Source organism: Talpa europaea, assembly GCF_964194135.1.
Source record: "Talpa europaea genome assembly, chromosome: 11".
Classification (NCBI taxonomy): Eukaryota; Metazoa; Chordata; class Mammalia; order Eulipotyphla; family Talpidae; genus Talpa; species Talpa europaea.
Genome location: NC_140078.1, coordinates 17,520,276 through 17,537,685, shown reverse-complemented (window position 1 = coordinate 17,537,685; position 17,410 = coordinate 17,520,276). Strand labels below are relative to the sequence as shown.

Sequence of the window (17,410 nt, the reverse complement as noted above, 5' to 3'; positions counted from 1 at the left end):
GGGATTACTCTTAGACCAGTCAAGACCACCCCTAAACTAATGTTTAGTCTGCAAATTGCATGGCTGCCAGTCCAGGAGTGAGGACTGATGAGATGGATGACAGGCCACTACAACCAGGCTGACCAGACAGTTGATGGGCACTCAGCGTCTGTTCCCGCTTCCCTCAAGGGTGCCTTTTTTATTGCAATTTGGAGAGTTAAAAAGTCATTTTTCAGACTTCTTTCAGCAAGGATAAGGTTTTATCCATTAGATGCATGTCTGTGGGGTTTGAATGGCAGAGTGGGCAGGGACATCTTACTGCCTTGTTTCTTGCTGCTGGCAAGATGGTCATGGAGACACTACGTTTTTCTTTAACAGTATTTCAGTGCTCAGCCATCAGTGTTGGAGGAGACAGGAGACAGTTACAGAGGCAGTGACAGGGGCCTCCTGACCCTGGCTGCTACGTATTATGCTGTATTCTTAAACTCAAGAGGTCCCAGTGCTCCCTGACTCCCCTCCCCTCCCATACATGGTCTGGTTGTGAAAGTGGCAGCAAGTCCCTTGGTAGGCCAATTCTGGGGTGATGCTATGGGGGGTCTAGCTGAGGGGTCAACCTTTCAACCTTTCTAACAATTTTGTCAGCAGTCAATTTTCTGTGTTAAGTACTCTCTGCTTCAAAGGGTTTAATGCAGATCTAGACTGTGTTCTATTCTCCTGAACCTGAAACAATGTAATTGAAGCAGACTATTAGTAGCCATTGAAGATGGTATGTTGATTCTAGGAAGGCATTAGGCGCCTGTGCTCCCCCAAGCCCCATTGGAGACTGGGGGGGGGGGGTTTCCTACACTGTTGTCATTGCTAGAGACACTTAACACTTCGCCTTGGGATGCAGCTGCTAGTCCAGAAGTGGGCAAAGGGGAAGGTGGACAGGCACCAGGATGAGGGTCTAAAAGGTGAGTGCATGGCCTCCAAAAGGCCGAAGCCTGAAAGGAGATCCCAAGGGAGATAGGCTTTCAGCCTATAGCTTCTGCCCTTGGTATCCAGCCCCCAAAGCACATGGGCCCTGCCTCTGTGTGAGTCTGTGTTGGGAACTGGAGATAAGCAATGTGGTGTTGGGGATGCCTGGTGAGGTTTTTTAGTAAGGCAAGCACAGATTTGTATTTTGAAAGATCACTAAGGCAGCTGGCAAGGAGGATGAGATTGGTTGTCCAACACCTTCCTGAACACTTTTGGTGAGACTCATGAATTCTAGGTGCAGCTTACTGTTTGGGGGGTTTTGCCTGCTGTGCCAAAGTCAGTCTTGTATGTATGTACTTGCTGCGTGTATGGCCAACAGGGGTGGCAGGAAGCCCAGTCACAGAAGTAGGGGCTGTAGTGGGAAGAATGTAAAGGTTGTGAACTGGCTGTCAAGGGACATTGGCTCAGAGTTGTATTTGTTTGGCAGGTGAAGTTAATTTGAATTGCATGTTTATAGTGATACACACTCTTTCCTTTTTGACACAGGCTCCACCATTCCCTAATGTCTTAGGGCAAACTGCTTGATTCATTTATGTTATTGATATGGTTCTCTAACTCTTTGAGTTTGCAACCCCAGTATTTAAGGAAAAATTAGCACTGAGGATGCCTGATATCCAAAGGGACTTTATGGATGCCAAGGGGTCCCCAGAGCTGTATGACCTCTGGAGGCAGCTATAGTCAGTTTAGGCTGCAAGGAAGGAAATGGAATGTAGAAGAAATCCCACTGCCTCTCAGAAACTCTTCTCCTTCCCTCCCACCGCCAATCATAGGGTCTAGAGGCTCTGGAGAGTGGCCAAAGTCCCTTTAATATCCCTGAATTGCTTACAAGTAATACTGCTGGAGGTGAGGAAGGGATAGGGTCTGGGGTGGGAGTTGGGGGAAGTGGAGGAGGGGAGCGCCAAGCGCTCATACAAAATATGGCCAAAAGGCTTAGCATGCATGGAAAATTATTGCTGTCGGAAGTTCCTATTTACAGGGTCAACACCCTCCATAATTGCTTCTGCGACCCCTCTCCCTCCCTCTATCCCTGTGCCTCCCTTTCCCGGCGGGCCTGGAGCTGAGAAGCCCTAGAGAAGTGCCCTTGCTCCCGGGGCCCTCCAGTTTCCACCCTCCTTTGTAAATAGGAGGAGAGTGGGAGCACGGGAGGTGTCCGGGACTCCTGCCCTGGAGCTGGGCGCCAAGCGATGGGGCAGAGGCATGTGCTTAAAGCAGAGGGGGCCAGGGCCAGCGAGCATGGAGGTGTGTGCTTCAGTCCTCGCCCGGGCATGCAAAAAGCGCGGCGGGGGAGGTAGTGGCGGCCAACGAGAGCGAGGCTGGCAGCCCTGGCCCCTCTGCCCGGGAGAGTTGCATAGACGTGGCCGGGAGGGAGCGCTCCTCCCGGGGAGCCGAGTGGGCCGGAGGCCCCAGTGGGGTCCGGGGCTCAGTCGGTCCCTGGAACCTGGGGTCCCTCAGAAAGAGAAATAAATAGGAAACAAATCGAGGAGGCTCCTCTTTCCGGTCTCCCTGGAGAGGGAGTGGAAGGCTCAGGAGAATGGGGACCTGCCCCATGACTACACCTCCTGGCATCTCCTCCCCTCCCCCATTGGAGGGTCATTAGGCTGCCCCTCCCATTAGCGAACCGCCTTCCCCAGCTAGTTCAGGCTCTAATGAGGGTGGGGCTCCTCCCTCACTTCTCGGAGCACAGGGGTGAGGTGGGGCCGGGGCAGCCCTATATGGCCTTTGCTGTCCCTCTCCTTGCCTGGCTCCCTGACCCCCACCCCCGGACCCCCCCAGTCCAGCTGGGGAAGTCAGACCGTCCCTGGGTGAGGCCAAGAGATTAAATACAATAATAAATAAATAAATAAATACACGAATAAATAACTGGAGAGGCCCAGCTGGTTGGGGTGGGGCATTTGTGAGGTGCCTCAGACCTCTCCCCAACAACTAAGGAGGGGTAACCTGTAGTCCTGGGGTAGGGGAAAGTGCTCAGAGAATCTGGGGAGAGGGCAGCTTGAGGCTGGAAGCCCAGGGAGGGGCTGTCCTGGGGTGAGAGAGGGGCTACCTTATGGAGCTGGGGCCCTGAATGCCTCTCAAGTCTACCCCAGGTCAGGGGACCCGGAGGGTGAGAGCTGCTAGGAGGATGAGAAGGTCCGGATGGAGTAGGCAGTGGGAATGGGTGTGAGTGAGGAGGCCCCCCCCCCCCAGGGTCCCAGAGAGTGGGAAATATGGGAAGGGTGAATGTGGGGGGGCGGGGAGGGATGTTAATGGCTGGACCTAAGGCCGCGTAATGGAGAGAGTCAGGGACAGACTGGGGGCTCCAAGAAGGGTGCATGTTAGATCCCTAGACGGGCACACGTCTGGGGAGACTCAGCAGAGAGGTCAAGAGGGGTAGTCTGGAATGTGGTGTGGGGCCCGCAGGACCTGTATCCTAGTGGGCATGAGGAAATCAGGGCAGGCCTGCCTGAGAGTCAAGGGTCGGGTGAGTCTTGGATCGGGGACTACACTAGGGGAATGGCCAGAGACTCAGCGAAATGACAGGAAAGCTCTGAGAGCGAGAGGGGAGAGGCGCGGTGCAGGGTCTGGGCAGGAGAGAATTTCGGCCCCGGGGCCTGGGAGAGGTGCGGACCTGGTGCCTGAGTTGGGAGCCTTGAGGGCCTGGACAGGAGGTCAAGGTCCGTGTCTGGGCAGCCGGAAGGGACCGTGTGGTTCGGGGGGTGTCGGGGAAGACAATGCTGGAAGTGGGCTGGGGTTTGGGGGCCCGGGGAGAACAGTTCCGGGCTGGGCAGGGCGAGGGGATGCAGCCGGGGCGGGGTGGAGAGGGCGCTGAGGGTGCAGCTGCGGGGCCCGGGGGCCCTGAGGCGCGAGGGCCGGCTCAGCTGGCGGGGCCGGCGGGGGCCGGCGGGGGCGGCTCGGCGCCCTTGACGCAGGCGGCCTCGCAGTGCTTGTGGAGGTAGGACTTGAGCGCGAAGCTCTTGTCGCACTGGCGGCAGCGGTAGTGCTTGAAGGCCGAGTGCGTCTGCATGTGCGCGCGCAGGTTGGAGCGGTCGGCGAAGGCCTTGCCGCAGTGCGCGCAGCCGAACGGCTTCTCGCCGGTGTGCGAGCGCATGTGGCCCTGCAGCAGCCAGGGCCGCGAGAAGGCCTTGCCGCACACGCCGCACTTGTGGCGCAGGTTGTGCGTGAGCACGTGCATGGCCAGCGCGGGCATGGACACGTACGCCTTCCCGCACGTCGGGCACTTGCGCGCCAGCTGGCTGTCCAGGCTGCGGTGCGTCTGCTTGTGGCGGCTCAGGTTCGACGACGTGGCGTACGTCTTGCCGCACTCGGCGCACGCGTGCCGGTGCCCGCCGCCCGCCGGCGCCCCCGCGCGCCCCGCGCGCCCCCCGGCGCTCCCGGCGTCCCCCGCGCCCCCCGCGTCCCCGCCGGCCCCGCCCCGGCGCCGCCGCGAGCGCCCGTCCGAGATGAAGAAGGCGTCCATGGAGTAGCTGTCGGTCACGGCCGCCTCCCCGCGGAAGTAGCGCGCCGACAGGCTGGACTGCGGGCTCTCGGGGTCGCTGTACTCCTCCGGCGCCGCCGGCGGGTAGGCGGGCTCGGCCGGCGCCAGCTCCAGGCCCGGCTTCTGGTCCGCATCGTAGCTGCTGGGGGGCAGGCAGTGCGGGGTGTAACCTGGAGGGGCGAGACGGGGCGGGGCGGACGGTGAGGCGCCCGGGAGGGCTTTCCGTGCCGGGCCTGGGCGCTCGCCGCGCCCTCCTGGCCCTCCAGGCCCTCCCGGCCCTCCTGCCCACGGGCCGCTCTCAGAGGACCGAGGTCGCTGTCCTACACCTCCGCTTGCCACCAGGCTGCCGGGGTTCAAATCCTTCTTGGGGCACAATAAAAATAGCCTCCACTCCTCCCACCTGGAGCACGGTGTCTCCCCCACGGCTCTGTTCGCTGTGTGTTCACTGTCTTCTTCAGTGCGCATACCCACACACGACGCTGTTACTATCACACCCACTTTACGGATGGAGACACCGAGGCATGCGGCGCCAGAGCTCAAGGCCTGTGTTGTGAGGGATGGAGCTAGAATTCAAGCCTTGGCAGGCTGCGCCAAAGGCCACGCGCTCTGTATTTCAACGCTATTCCACCACACCAGTCTTGTGATTGATCTGAGTCTCGGTTTCCTCATCTACAGAATGGAACTTATAGTTGGACACTCGTTCCCGAGGTCTGTGGAAGGACCCAGTAAAGTGATGAAAAGAAACGATTATTAAAGCCTTTCCGTGCTGGGGGCTTTATCCAGTTAACTCATTTAATAGTCACAGACCTCAGCAAGTGGGTTCTATTATAACCTGCATTTCAGGTGTAAGGAAATTAAGAGCGAGAGCACGCCGTAACTGCTACATAAATGTTAGCTATTATAATCATGCTTTTTACTGGAAAAAGTGACGTCTCTGAAGATTATTTGTTTGCCTCCCCCACTGGACTAAGTTTCCCAGGCCTGGATCTGTGTGCTCAGCGTGTGCCTGGCTCAGAGGTGTATGATGAATGGATGTTGCATTAAGCGAGCCTCAACCTGGTTAGACCCAACTGGCAGGGTTGCCAGAAGATTTCAGAGAGGTCAAGTGTGTGGTATGTAATAGGTGCTCCAGAAAAGGAACTCCTGTACTTGCTCTCAAGACTGCTTTGCTCCCTGCTCCACTAGAGGCCATCTAGAGTCTCAAGGTAAGAATTCCTCTCTTCCTCCTCCCTCCTCTAGAGTTGGACCAGAAAAGCTGTCCCTCTTAGGCTTGAGTGATTGGTGGCTCTTCCTGGGGATGCCACGGGGACTTCCCAAGAGCAAGGGCCACCCAATTTGTCTCTGCCTTCAGAGCCTGCCATGGTCCTAGCGCCTTCCCTAGGGGCCCTGGGGCTGGGTTCCCAGTGACAGACATATACACGCTCATCAGCCTGGCACTAAATTACCAAGTGTTTCCACTGTCCTTTGATTTCAGGGAAACTTTCTAAAATTTCACAACGGGGGCATGGCAAAACTGGAAATTTGACCCTTTCCTTCTGACCCCTGAGACCTGCATCCCCAGCCCCTGCTCCCTCCAATTCCCACACTCAAGCGAGCAGGTGAAAGAGGGCTTTGTAGACAGAGAACCACATTGGGACAGGGAGGCTGAGCTCTCTGGTGAGCTTTCCTCTAACAGCCTTTACCACTCATCTGGCACTGGGGATGGCCACAGGGTGAAGGCTAAGCGGACACCCCCCCACCCCCAAAGGGAAGGGTGTGTCCTTAGTTTTCCCTCTGTCCCTGCAACTGCCCACACAGGGCTCTCTGCACACAGAAGTGGTTGGAGACTGTGGGGGCAGATGACTCAGTAGGGAAGGCTCTGTGGTCAGGTGCAGAGAGTGAGTGGTAGGGGCAGTTTTTTAATTGGCAGGGATGCTTTCATAGACTCTCAGCACCCCATTCCCTCCCTTCTGCCTTTGGTCTAGAGTTACTCTCACCCCCCACTCTAGGATTCAGGCCTGATACCCAGGCCCCAAAACATTCAGGGATTATTATTCAGACTGAGTTAAATACCCCTTGGACACTCTCAGACCCCCTCCTTCTCCTGTATTTCTTCCCATTGTAATTTTCGATGATAATGATAATAATAGCTAATATTTACTGAGCACTTTCTCTATGCCAGACTCTGCACTAATTGCTTTACTCCTATCATCCTGATAAATTGTCACAAGAATACTTTTACTACAAATAAAGAGATAATGGTAGGCAGCAGTGATAGGACCTGCACAAGGGGTTGAACAATGATGGGGGCGCACCCCACTGCTCCCTTTGTTTCCCACATGCTGCGAGGTCCCTGAGGGAGGTGCTCTGGTTGAGTTGTCCACCTTTCTCCAGTGCCCAGGGTTAGTGGGCACTCAAATAAGCATTTGTGAAATGGCTAATTGAGATTTGTCAGGCCAGCTTCCCTGCCCATCCCAGCCGGGTCCGCTGCGGGCCATTCTGTCTTCCTGATCTTGGGACATCTTGATTCCGGGCAGATTCTAGCTAGGTGACCTTGAGCAAGTCATGCATCTTCATGCACTTCAGGTTCCCTCTCATGATATGAGGTAGTGTAGAATCAAGTTCCTGTTGTGGGACTGATCATGGGCCCAGTGCCTTGCATGTTATGTTATTAAGGAGGATGGCATACTGGCTAAGGGTGCAACTTTGGTGCTATAGTGTTTGGACTGAATTCTAGCTTTGCCATCCCCACCTCTCTGTGTCTGTTTCCCCAGCTGCAAAATGAAGGATAATGAAAGCACATAACTCATAGAGCTGCAGTACAGAGTCCCTGAGCAAACAAATAAGCGAGAAATGAACAAATAATAACTAAGATTCCTAGAGCACTTACGTCTGTTTTAAGGACTTTACAAACATGAATGCTTTCCACCCTCAGACCTCAAAGGTTGAAATCATCTTAATAGATGAGGAAATTGGTAGTAATAATATGCCCAGGATTGCATTCCTGGTAATTTAGTGCCAGGATTCCAACCCAGCACATGGTAAACCCGCAGTACATGTTGGCTGTTGTTATTAGTAATAATAATGATTTTCTTGGCATTCATCCAGACATATCTTGCTGCTCTTCTCTGAGCCCCTGTTTCCTTACCCGGGATGTGTAATTTTAAATGTTCTGGTGAGAAAAGTTCTGATGCATAGTAGGAGCTCAATTAAACAGGCCCTTCTCACCCAAACTGGGCTCTGCCTAGGGCGCCCTCTGGTGGCTATATGCAGCACTGCTGCACCTTATTCCTGTGCTGGGGCAGGGGATTCATGTAGAAATAGGGACCTCTCAAACAAAGGCTGCTCATCTGCCTAGGGTGGAAGGGGAGTTGCCTTCAGGACAGGAATTGTGAGGCCAGACCTGATACCCAGCAGCTTTGGAATTTGTAATAGGGGTGTGTGTATGTGTGTGTCATATGAAAGTTTATTATGTTAGGTCATATTAGGATGGGCTGGTTCACACTTGCAATATGACCTTGGCCTTGGCCAGGTCACTTACCACATTTGGATTTGATCTGTGCAGTAGAACGTTGATTGGGATACTATAAAAACCTCTTTGCATCATGGATGACTAGATCCCTCAATGATGCTTATTGTCCTGCCCACTGTACCACTCCCCCTGCTCCCCAGCCCCTATCAATTCCACCTCATTCTCAGATCCACAGCCCTCTCCCTAGTTATGTGATTTTGGGCAAGTTATTTAATCTTTTCTGTACCACATCTGTACAAGGGCACTCGTAATAGCACTGAACGAATTAATGCACGTAAAGTACTTAGTACAGTGCTTGGCACACAATAGCCACCCGAGCTGTTATTATTGTTATCAGTATTATCCCTATATTTCCTGGTGATATCCTTCTAATCTTCCAGAAAAGTATGAGACACACATGGATGTCTCAAGCTGCTGTGTGACCTTGGGCAAGCCACTTTATCTTTCTAGTTCTCACCCTGGAGGATCCCTTAGGACATGATGCGCCATGCTCTGACTCTGCGTGGAAATCAGATGGGCTTTGGTTGCCTTCTTTTGCCCCACAGGTGACTAGAGAAGGCTGAGCTACCTGTCCCCCCAGTGATTGGGTGGGACAGGGCTTCGTGTCTGGACCCTGATAGAGGCAGGAAGGCAGGGGCCCAGAGAGAAAAGAGCTGGCTCTCATTCTGGCCCAGTACTCACATCCTAGCCATGTGACCTTGGGCAAGTCATGCAGCCTCTCTGGGCTCAGATCCCTGACTTGAGGTGTAGGGAGCAGAGCCACCTGACATTCAGGGCAATAGGGAAGGCTCAGAAACACTGAAATGGAGACATCATGCACATGTCACCTGAGAATGACTGGTTTACATTGAAGGTCCAGCATCTATTAAAAGAAAATCCTGCACCCAAAGGAGGGCGGCCAGGGAATTTATGAGAGTTAAGTTGCTGGCCCCTCTGCAGACATTGTCTCATCCAGCTACCTGTCCCCTCGGGGTGAAGGTGGAGGGATCTCCAGCAAGTACTATTATTGCTATTACTAATGCTTCCAACTACCACTGAGCCCTCCTCGGGTGCCAGGCACTGCACCAATCCTAGAGGCCCAAGGACTTGCCCAAGGTCACTAGAGGAGGAGTTAGGTTTGAAATCCTCCAAAGCCTGTCTTTTTCCAAAACACCAGCGTGGACATGGAGACCTGCTTCAGGAGCAAGGATTTTCAGTTGGTGGTGGAGGGGCGACGGGATGGTGAGATTCTTCAAATACCACTACGCAATCAGCCTGTGTCTGATGGGATGATGGGATGGGATGGTAGGGGTGGGGAGGAGCTGCTGTTCTAGAAGATGTGCCAGTCCTTGTAAATTTTTGTAAAAAGAATTAATAAAAGTAAGGACGGACACTTATTGAGCACTTACTACGTTCCAGGCACCCTGCCTAGTAGTCATGCACAATAGCGCATGTCTCAGGGAACAGGGCAGTTATTTCCTCTCTTGCCTGAATTCTGCAGAAGCTGAGGCCCAGAGAAGGTCTTGACCCATCAGGTCACCAGGCAAGTTCAAGTCAGAGAGAGGTGAGCCTCCTGCCTCCCAGCCTAGGCTCCTTTCCCAGTCTCTCCCAGATTCCCAGGGCCCCAGACTTCCTGTAGGGAATTTACAGCCCTGATCCTACTTCCCTTGAGATGAGTAGAAAAAGAGGGGTGGTGGGCCTGCTTCCCAGGTGGCCCAGTTCCTGAGGAGGGCCCAGCCCCGCTTAGTGATGGGGGCTGAAGGGGCTGCCGCGTGGTATATTTAGAGCTGCTTCTTGCTGTGCCAGGGCCTCGGGCCTCGAGAATCAGCTCCAGCCAGCTGAGCAGAAAGCCAGGTCTGTCAGCAGCAAAGCGGGATAAAAATAGTTTCTCCTGTCTGCTCACAGAGCTGGGCAAAGGGGCTGGTACCTCCCCCTCCCCTTATTATAGAATCTTTGTTAGCGGTTCCCTGGGCACTGGACCAGAAACGACACCCACCTCCTTCAAGGGCCTGGCAGCTGGTACACCTGCCCACTGGGGAGGGGGACCTGGGGTGCAGATGAGCAGGGGGCAGAGTGAGCTCTGGCTCAACATGACCAGGGCTGCAGGGGAGGGCGGGGACTGCTGCTGCTGACCCAGGCTTAGGGGGTATCTGGAAGATGCCAGGGTCCCTTCCACCATTCCCACTTGCTGAAATTCCCCATACTCTGGTTTTTCCTGACTGTGACCCAATTCTTGTAGCCCACAGGGAGGCCCACAGCTCTGCTAGAATCAATAGGAAAGCTTTTTCAAGAGGCTGTGTGATAGGAGTGAGTGCCTGAGGGTCTTGAATTGCCCAGCACTGCTTGGTGGAGGTGCCCCCAGCTTCTGAGGAGTGTCCCTGTGGGCCTTTCCCGGACCTTTTTCTGGGGACAGGGTGTCTTGCACAAATGCCATATTCTCGCCAGACCCCCCTGCTTTCTGCCCTTTCTGCAGACAGAGGGTCCATTTCAAGGCCCCTCCCTACCCAAAGGCTGGCGGCAGACAATCCACTCCAGGGGAGACCGCAGCTGGGAAGGAGGCCAAGTGTTCTGGGGGCCTCAACACAATCAGCAGTGTCTTGCCATGCCCCCCAGTGGGTCTCCAGGCTCTGGGGGTCCCTAGAACATGCAGATGAAGCACCCACTAGAGGGAGATGTGATAAGGTTCACCATTTATGCTCTTGTGAACTCAGGCAAGTCATAGACTCTCCATGGCCTCAGGTTTGTGTCTGTAGGTTGGAGCTAATTGTCCCCTGTGCTTGTTGTCCATTGTCCTGTGTGTGTGTGTGTGTGTGTGTGTGTGTGTGTGTGGCCTGTGGGATGTATAAATTGCTGTGTTGATATAAGGACTTGATGTACTCTACTGTCCTCCCTTAGGATCCACAACCTGAGACTGTCCGAAGGGTGGACTCTTAGCTCAGAACTCTCATGTTTTCCCTTGTGACCCCAAGCTTTGGCGGGGCATGGACCCCAAAATTTCCTAGCCCGCATGGGTCCTGTTATTATACACTCCCACTGACTAATTCTTAAAAAAAAAAAAAATCAGATTGCTGGGATCCCCAGAAGGTCAAAACTGAAAGAGAGAAAGTTCAATAGCTCAATTTCATGAGAGGGAAGCGGATCCTGGGGAGATGAGTCCAAGGCCATGGAGAAAGGTTATAATGGATCTAAGGCTTGAACCTGACCAGTCTTGAGAATGGGTCTGAACATGAACTTGGACAAGAGATTGGACCTAGCTTTTGATTCTGGACCTTGAACTTTGACCTGGATTTGAACTTGGACACGGATTTATCTTGAATCTTGGACTGGATTATAACCTCAGACATTGACCATGGACCTAGATCTCAGGCCTGGTCCTAGATCTAAGGTTGGGCATGGATGCTGCACATGGATCACTGACGTATCTCCAACCTGGACTTGGACCTGCACCAAGACTGAGATGCCAGGGGAAGTAGTGGTTTCAGAAGACCCAGACACACCGTGTGTCCTTGGGCACCTCCCCAGCCTTCTCTAGCTCCCTCTGCCAAGGGATCGAGACGGCCCTTTTGCACCCTGCTCCCCAGAGGGCCTTTCTGAGGTGAGGGGTGACAGATTGGAACTTTTAGCCAGCCTCCCAGACTGGTCTGGGGTGACTCCCCTGCCCCATCAGAGGAAGTGAGAGGAAGTGGGTGGTGGTATAATGTGGCCAGTGAAGGCAAAAGTAGGAGTGCATCCTTAGTCTGCTGGGGAGGCTTAATGTAGCTGCGGAGGGCCCACAACTGCGTTATTGGATTGGCATTGATCCCTCATCTGCTTACACTGAAGGCACTCTGAAGGAGTATGGGGGAAGGACAGCATGTGGGTACGGAGGAGGGGTAGCGTGTCCACCAGCTAGAGTTCAGTTAGGGTGAGGTGAGGTAGATAGTCCGGGGCAGTAAAGCTGGCCTTGGCAGGGGCCCGTGAAGACCACCGCTGTGCAGGTGGATGAGCAGCAACCTTCTATGGGGTGGCCACAGTGCCAGCACCCCCCAGGATGGGACCTGGGTCTGTGAAAGGGGGTGGACTTGGTGGAGTTGAAGGGTGAGGCTCTGGGAGTGTTAGGAGGTGTGAGTGGCATCTCACTGTGTACTGAATCTGTGCTCAGAACCCCCCAGGGGAGAAGAGAGGAAGGGAAGGCTCAGCCAGGGCAGGAGACAGTGGAGGAGAAAGACGAGGAGGAGGAGGGGGAGAAAAGAGGCATGTTTGGAGGGTAGTGAAATTGGTTAGGGTCTCCCTTCTTTGGGGAGCTCTTCAGAGAGTCCTGGAGCTTTCCCCTTTGGGGAGGCTTCCCTTTCCCTAGCTAGGAGTTCTGTGGGTTTGGGGGAGACTGGAACCCAGATGCACCCTCTGCCCAACCCATGGAGGCTGAAAAGGAAGGAAACAGGGAGGCAAAGAAAAGCATTTGTGTGCGTGTGTGCGTGTGTGTGTGCGTGTGTGTGTGTGTGTGTGTGTGTGTGTGGGAGGAGTCCTCCAGGAATTCTCTAGCATGCCCAGGCATTCCCTGAGCTGGGTTAATTTGGGGTCCTGCATCTCCATCGGTTTGGAGCTTGTGGTTGCCCTGACCCCCCATTTACAGCCCCTCCCTGTACCCCCCCCCCTCTGATTCTCCTCCTAACAGTCTCACCCTGACCCTGCAGCCATTGCTGCAGGAATGGCTTGTAAGAGGATCTTTCTAATAACTGGAACTATCTCCAGCCCCAGGCCCTCCACCTCCCTCCTCCTTTCTCCTCCCTCCTTCCCTCCCTCCCTCGCCTCACCTCCCCCCTCCTCTCTTTCTCCTTGTTTACCCAGCACACTTACACACGCTGGGAGAGAAAAACGTCAGCTCAGCAATTTTTCACACTTCCCTCAAACGCTCAGCAAGGTTATTTCCGGCAGAGCAGAGACAACAGGCCACTAGGGGAGGTGGGCTTTTTGAGGACCCCTAGCACCCTTGCCCACCCGAGGGGTGAGCGCACCTTCACTGTCCACTTTGGCCACCCCCCAGGGGCGCGAGAGGCCCCTGAAAATAGGGCCAGGCAGACCCTGTATTTCCTGGTCCTATCATTCTCGAAGGGTCACCTCCTTGTCTCCAGTACTAGTCATCTACTGCAGACACTGCCAGAAAAGTCAGGCCAGGGTGCCTGTTCTCACCACGGGGAGCCTGCAAAGACTGAGGCAAAAAAAAAAAAAAAAAGGCAGATCTCAGAAACTCAGCCACCCCCAGCCAAGCTTTGGAGGTTAATGGTTCCCCAAAGAAATCCTGACAGTGGTCCCTGGCATTGGAGACCCCTGTCTAGGCATCTCCAATGCTTCCCACCCCACACTTGACCTTCATAGAAGCTGAGCTTGTCAAAGTTAGCAAGGCATTAGTTCATGCCATCTAAACTATTTTACTGCTGGGGAGGCCTAAGACCAGAGAAGGGAAGGCACTTGCCCAAGGTCACACAGCAAGTCAGAGATCTAGAGCTTGGGGCCCCCCAGAATTCCAGGCCAGATGTCAGGCTGTCAGGACACTCTTAGGATTTCCCAGAGCCCCGGGAACTGGCCTAGAAGTCTTTGGGGAGTGGACCAAAGACAGAAATGGTTCTAGAGGGTCAAACCTGGTAGAACCTCAGCAGGAACACCCTTGTATGACTTTGCCCTGACCCTACTTCCCACCATTCACTTGGGCTCCTTTCAAAGCTTCCTTGGACTGAATTCAAGGCAAAGCACTCCAGCCTCTCTCCTGAGGAACACCCTGCAGTTTTGGCTGTGCATGGGAAATTCTCTGGGCTTCCTCAGCTGGCCTGGGGACAGAACCAAGGGGCCTCAGGAGATGAGCACCCAGAGCTTTGTGTCAGTCCCCCCAGGATCCACATGCCAACCTTGCAGACATCACAGTTTTTATCCAGCTCCCAGTACACTCTCCCCAGTTCTGGCGTGGCCCCAGGTCCACCCTCTGTCCTTCCAGTCCAGGACTCAGCCAAGCCCAGTTATATCTCTGGGCTTCTGTTCTCGACCCCATGAGGCCCTGGAGTCAAGAAAAGAGGACAGTGGGATAGAGAATATGTGGGCATAGAAAAAGGGATTGATTCTGCTGGGGATCTGGGGCAGGCTGGGGTGGGGGGGCTAAGGAGCTGTAACTATATCTCTGATCTCTTCCTAATTTCTTTGACCTTGATGAGGTCACAGAGCCCTTTGCCCAGTGCCCTCAAGCTACCTGGCTTGGCAGAGTGATGGAATGTGAGTGAAGAGCTTGGAAATCCCTGAGGTGGAAACTCCCACCCTCCTTGGCTCCTGCCTGTGCCATCTCAGCTCTCCCTTCCTTCTCAGTTCTTTCTTCTCTCCTCTCCTCTTCCCTCCTTTGCCCCCTCCTCCCTCTCCCGCTCCCTCTCCCTCTCTCTCTCTCTCTCTCTCTCTCTCTCTCTCTCTCTCTCACACACACACACACACACACACACAAATCTGATGCCCCTTGTGATGTCAGATTTCTTACTGCCAGAGGAATGTCTTCTCTCTAGACACCTGCTCTGGTGGGAGCCATCAGAAGAGAACCCCTTTGTGATCCTCTTCATGGGGAATGGGTCCACAAAAGTATCCATGCCCTCCAGAGATCACACCATTCTGGGCCTAAATGACCTCTCTTGTCCCCCAAACCCTTGTCCCTGCAAGAACTTGCTCTGAGAAGAGATGGAGTGTGTTGGGGGTGGGGGGCTTACAAGGAGCTGCAAGGCTGCCTCTGGAAGCTGGTGAGAAGCTGTGAGTGGGAGGGAGTACAACCCAAGGGATCAGGAGTCACTTTGGGGGAACCCCTCCTAGAAATCCCCTCTACCTCATGGTCTCCAGGACAGGCCCAGCCTTTGGCAGGCATGTGGCTGAGGGTAACAAAAGAGTTCCTGAGAGAGGGTCCTGAGAACACTTGTCTGGCATCGCCAGGGGGAGCAGGTTTGAGGGGAAGGAGGGCGCTCCCAGCTCTCTGCAGGGAGCCAACCCCATCTCCCCGGGGACTGGTAGTCCAGGCCCTCTTCCCTTCCCCGCCAGGGAGAGGACTCCGGCCGCTGGCCTCCTTCCTCAACCAGGGAGAGGGGACCCGCAGGCTGTCTTGTGCATTAATCCCCAGCATTGGCCCTTCGCGGGCGCCCCTCTCTCTGGTCTCTCACCGCCCATCACGCCAGCCCCTTTCTAGGGCCACAACTTTCAAAGTCCTGGCAGGCGCGTGGTTACGGGATGGGCCGACCCCACGACTTTCCCTTTGTATGGCCCTAGTTCCTGCCCCGCCCGCCGGCCCTCGGGAAGCCCCGGAGGAGCTCACGGCCATGGAAATCTCCTCCCGGGGTTCCCTGCCGCGCGCACCCCTCCTCGTGGCCCGAGTTGGGGAGGGCCCGAACTCCCCACCCCTCTCCCACCCCCGCCCCCCGCAGGGTCCCACTTACCGCTGTCCCCGGGCGGCCCCCGGGCGCCAGGCAGCACGTAGGCGGTCTCCAAGGGGTGGTAGGTGGGGGCCGGCACCCCGCTGCACTGGAAGCCGTCCCCTTTGATCTTCTTCACCAGGAAGGAGCGCGGCATGGTGCTCCTGGCAGGGGGCTCGGCGGGCTCTGCGCGGCCCGGTGGGGGAGGCGGCCGCGGGCGCGATTGGCTGGCGGCGGGTTTCAGCACTGGACAGCTCCCCGCGGCGGCGGCCCGGCTCCGGCTCCGGCTCCGGCTCCCGCTCGGGCTCGGCGGCGGCGGCGCGCAGACTGGCGGTCGCTGGAGCTGTGCTCAGCACTCCGGCTGCCGGCTTTATATGGGACGCAGGCTGGAGGAGATCAGGTGGTCCCCTAGCAATGGAACTGTTCAGAGCTCTAATCCATCAAATGTCCCCCAGGACAATCGCTCCGCACACGTTCCCCTGAACTGGCGGCGGTGGGGGCACGCCAGGAGCAGGGAGCAGCGGGCAGGCAGGAGGGGAGAAAGTGAGGGCGAGAACGGCGCAGAGACACTGAGAGACGGGGAGAGGGGGAGGGGGGAGGGAGAGAGAGAGAGAGAGAGAGAGAGAGAGAGGAAAGACAGAGACATACGGAGAGAGACACACTCGGAGAGATAGAAATAGAAGCAGAGAGACCAAGATAAGGACAAAAAGACACGAGAGAAACAGAAAGAAGAGAGACAGAGATGGAGAGAAGTAGCACTGCACACACACACACACACACACACACACACACACACACACACGGGGGAAAAGAGATCCAGACGCACAAAAAGAAAGGTCCTTGGGGTGCAAAAAAGGGAAGAAAAGTGAAAGATGGAGAAACCAGGGAGAGAGGAGAGTGTGGGAGCCAGCGGGGTTCAGACACATGGGGACACGGGAGTGAACGCAAAGAAAAGAGAGTGAGCTTGCCAGCAGGGACCCTCCTGCCTCCGCCTCTCCCCCGCTTCCGAAGTGGCCAGTGTGGACACTCAGCTGCAACTAGAGGAAGTCATTCCCCCACCCAGTTTGGCTTCCCAGTGAAGCCCCCTATGGGTTTGGGGTTCAACTTTCTTCTCCCATAAATGGGGGGGGGGGAGTCCCCCATGCCCAGCCTGCTCAGCCAGCCCTGTTCCGGTGCCTAGCTCAGGCGAGTGCTGCAAGAGGAAGTGAAAATCGTCCAGTAATTAATTTCCCTGCTGCCGGGGGGTGGTGGTTTTGACACATCCGAGGCTGTGTCTTTCCCTGAAGCGGGGAGCAGACAATAGAGACACGTGGACTGGGAAGGGAGAGGGGGGAAGGGAGGGGGAGCGGGGCTCCCGCTGGAACTCTTTGCAGGTCAGCTCCTTTGTCTCTGGGAGGATCTCAGCAGACACCCCCACCCACCATCTGACCAAAACCTGGGGGAGCTCCCATATCTTGGCAGGACCTAGAAGCAGAAAACTCAGCCCCCTGCTCAGAGACTGCTTGGGGAAGTGCCAGGGTGGTGGGCCGGCCTCAGCAAGCATGGGAAGGCCAGTGCACAAGAGTCCCAGGATCAGACTCTAGGAATGCCAAGATCCCATTGGTCAACAGCATCCTGTTTATGGGATGCAAGGCTGGTGGAGCCAGATGTGCTTTGGGGACTGGGTCATCCAATACCAGTTGGGAGGATAAGACCCAGAAAGGGCATGGAGGTGCAGAGGTCTCTTAGTGAGTCAGCAGAAATTTCCAGAGATACCCATGGTTTTGGGTACCACTAAGTCAGGGGTGCAGTCTTTGATATGTGGCTTACAAACCCCAGAATAAAATTTAGGCACCTAATCTTGCCAAGACCCTGCATGATGGGGGAGGGGTGCCCCGTCCATCATTCCAGTTGTATTGCCTCATATTTTACCCTGGGACTTTTTTTTAACCTCAATCACTGAGGTTTAAGGTGACCCACCCCCTGACTCATGGCACTCCCCCCTTCCCCTCCCAATTCCAGCCACATAAGCCAACTTCTAGTTCCTCAGGCTTCTATGCTCTCTCT

General features: G+C 55.2%; 1 protein-coding gene across 1 annotated transcript; it reads right to left on the bottom strand.

Annotated features, from left to right (window-relative positions):
- Positions 1–3,847: 3,847 nt before the first annotated feature.
- Positions 3,848–15,521, bottom strand: SCRT2 (scratch family transcriptional repressor 2; the record flags this gene model as incomplete). The annotated part of the gene is made up of 2 exons (XM_084247961.1): positions 3,848–4,638; positions 15,389–15,521. 2 exons carry the CDS (start codon positions 15,519–15,521, stop codon positions 3,848–3,850), a joined length of 924 nt encoding a protein of 307 aa, XP_084104087.1.
- Between the last annotated feature and the right edge of the window lie 1,889 nt (positions 15,522–17,410).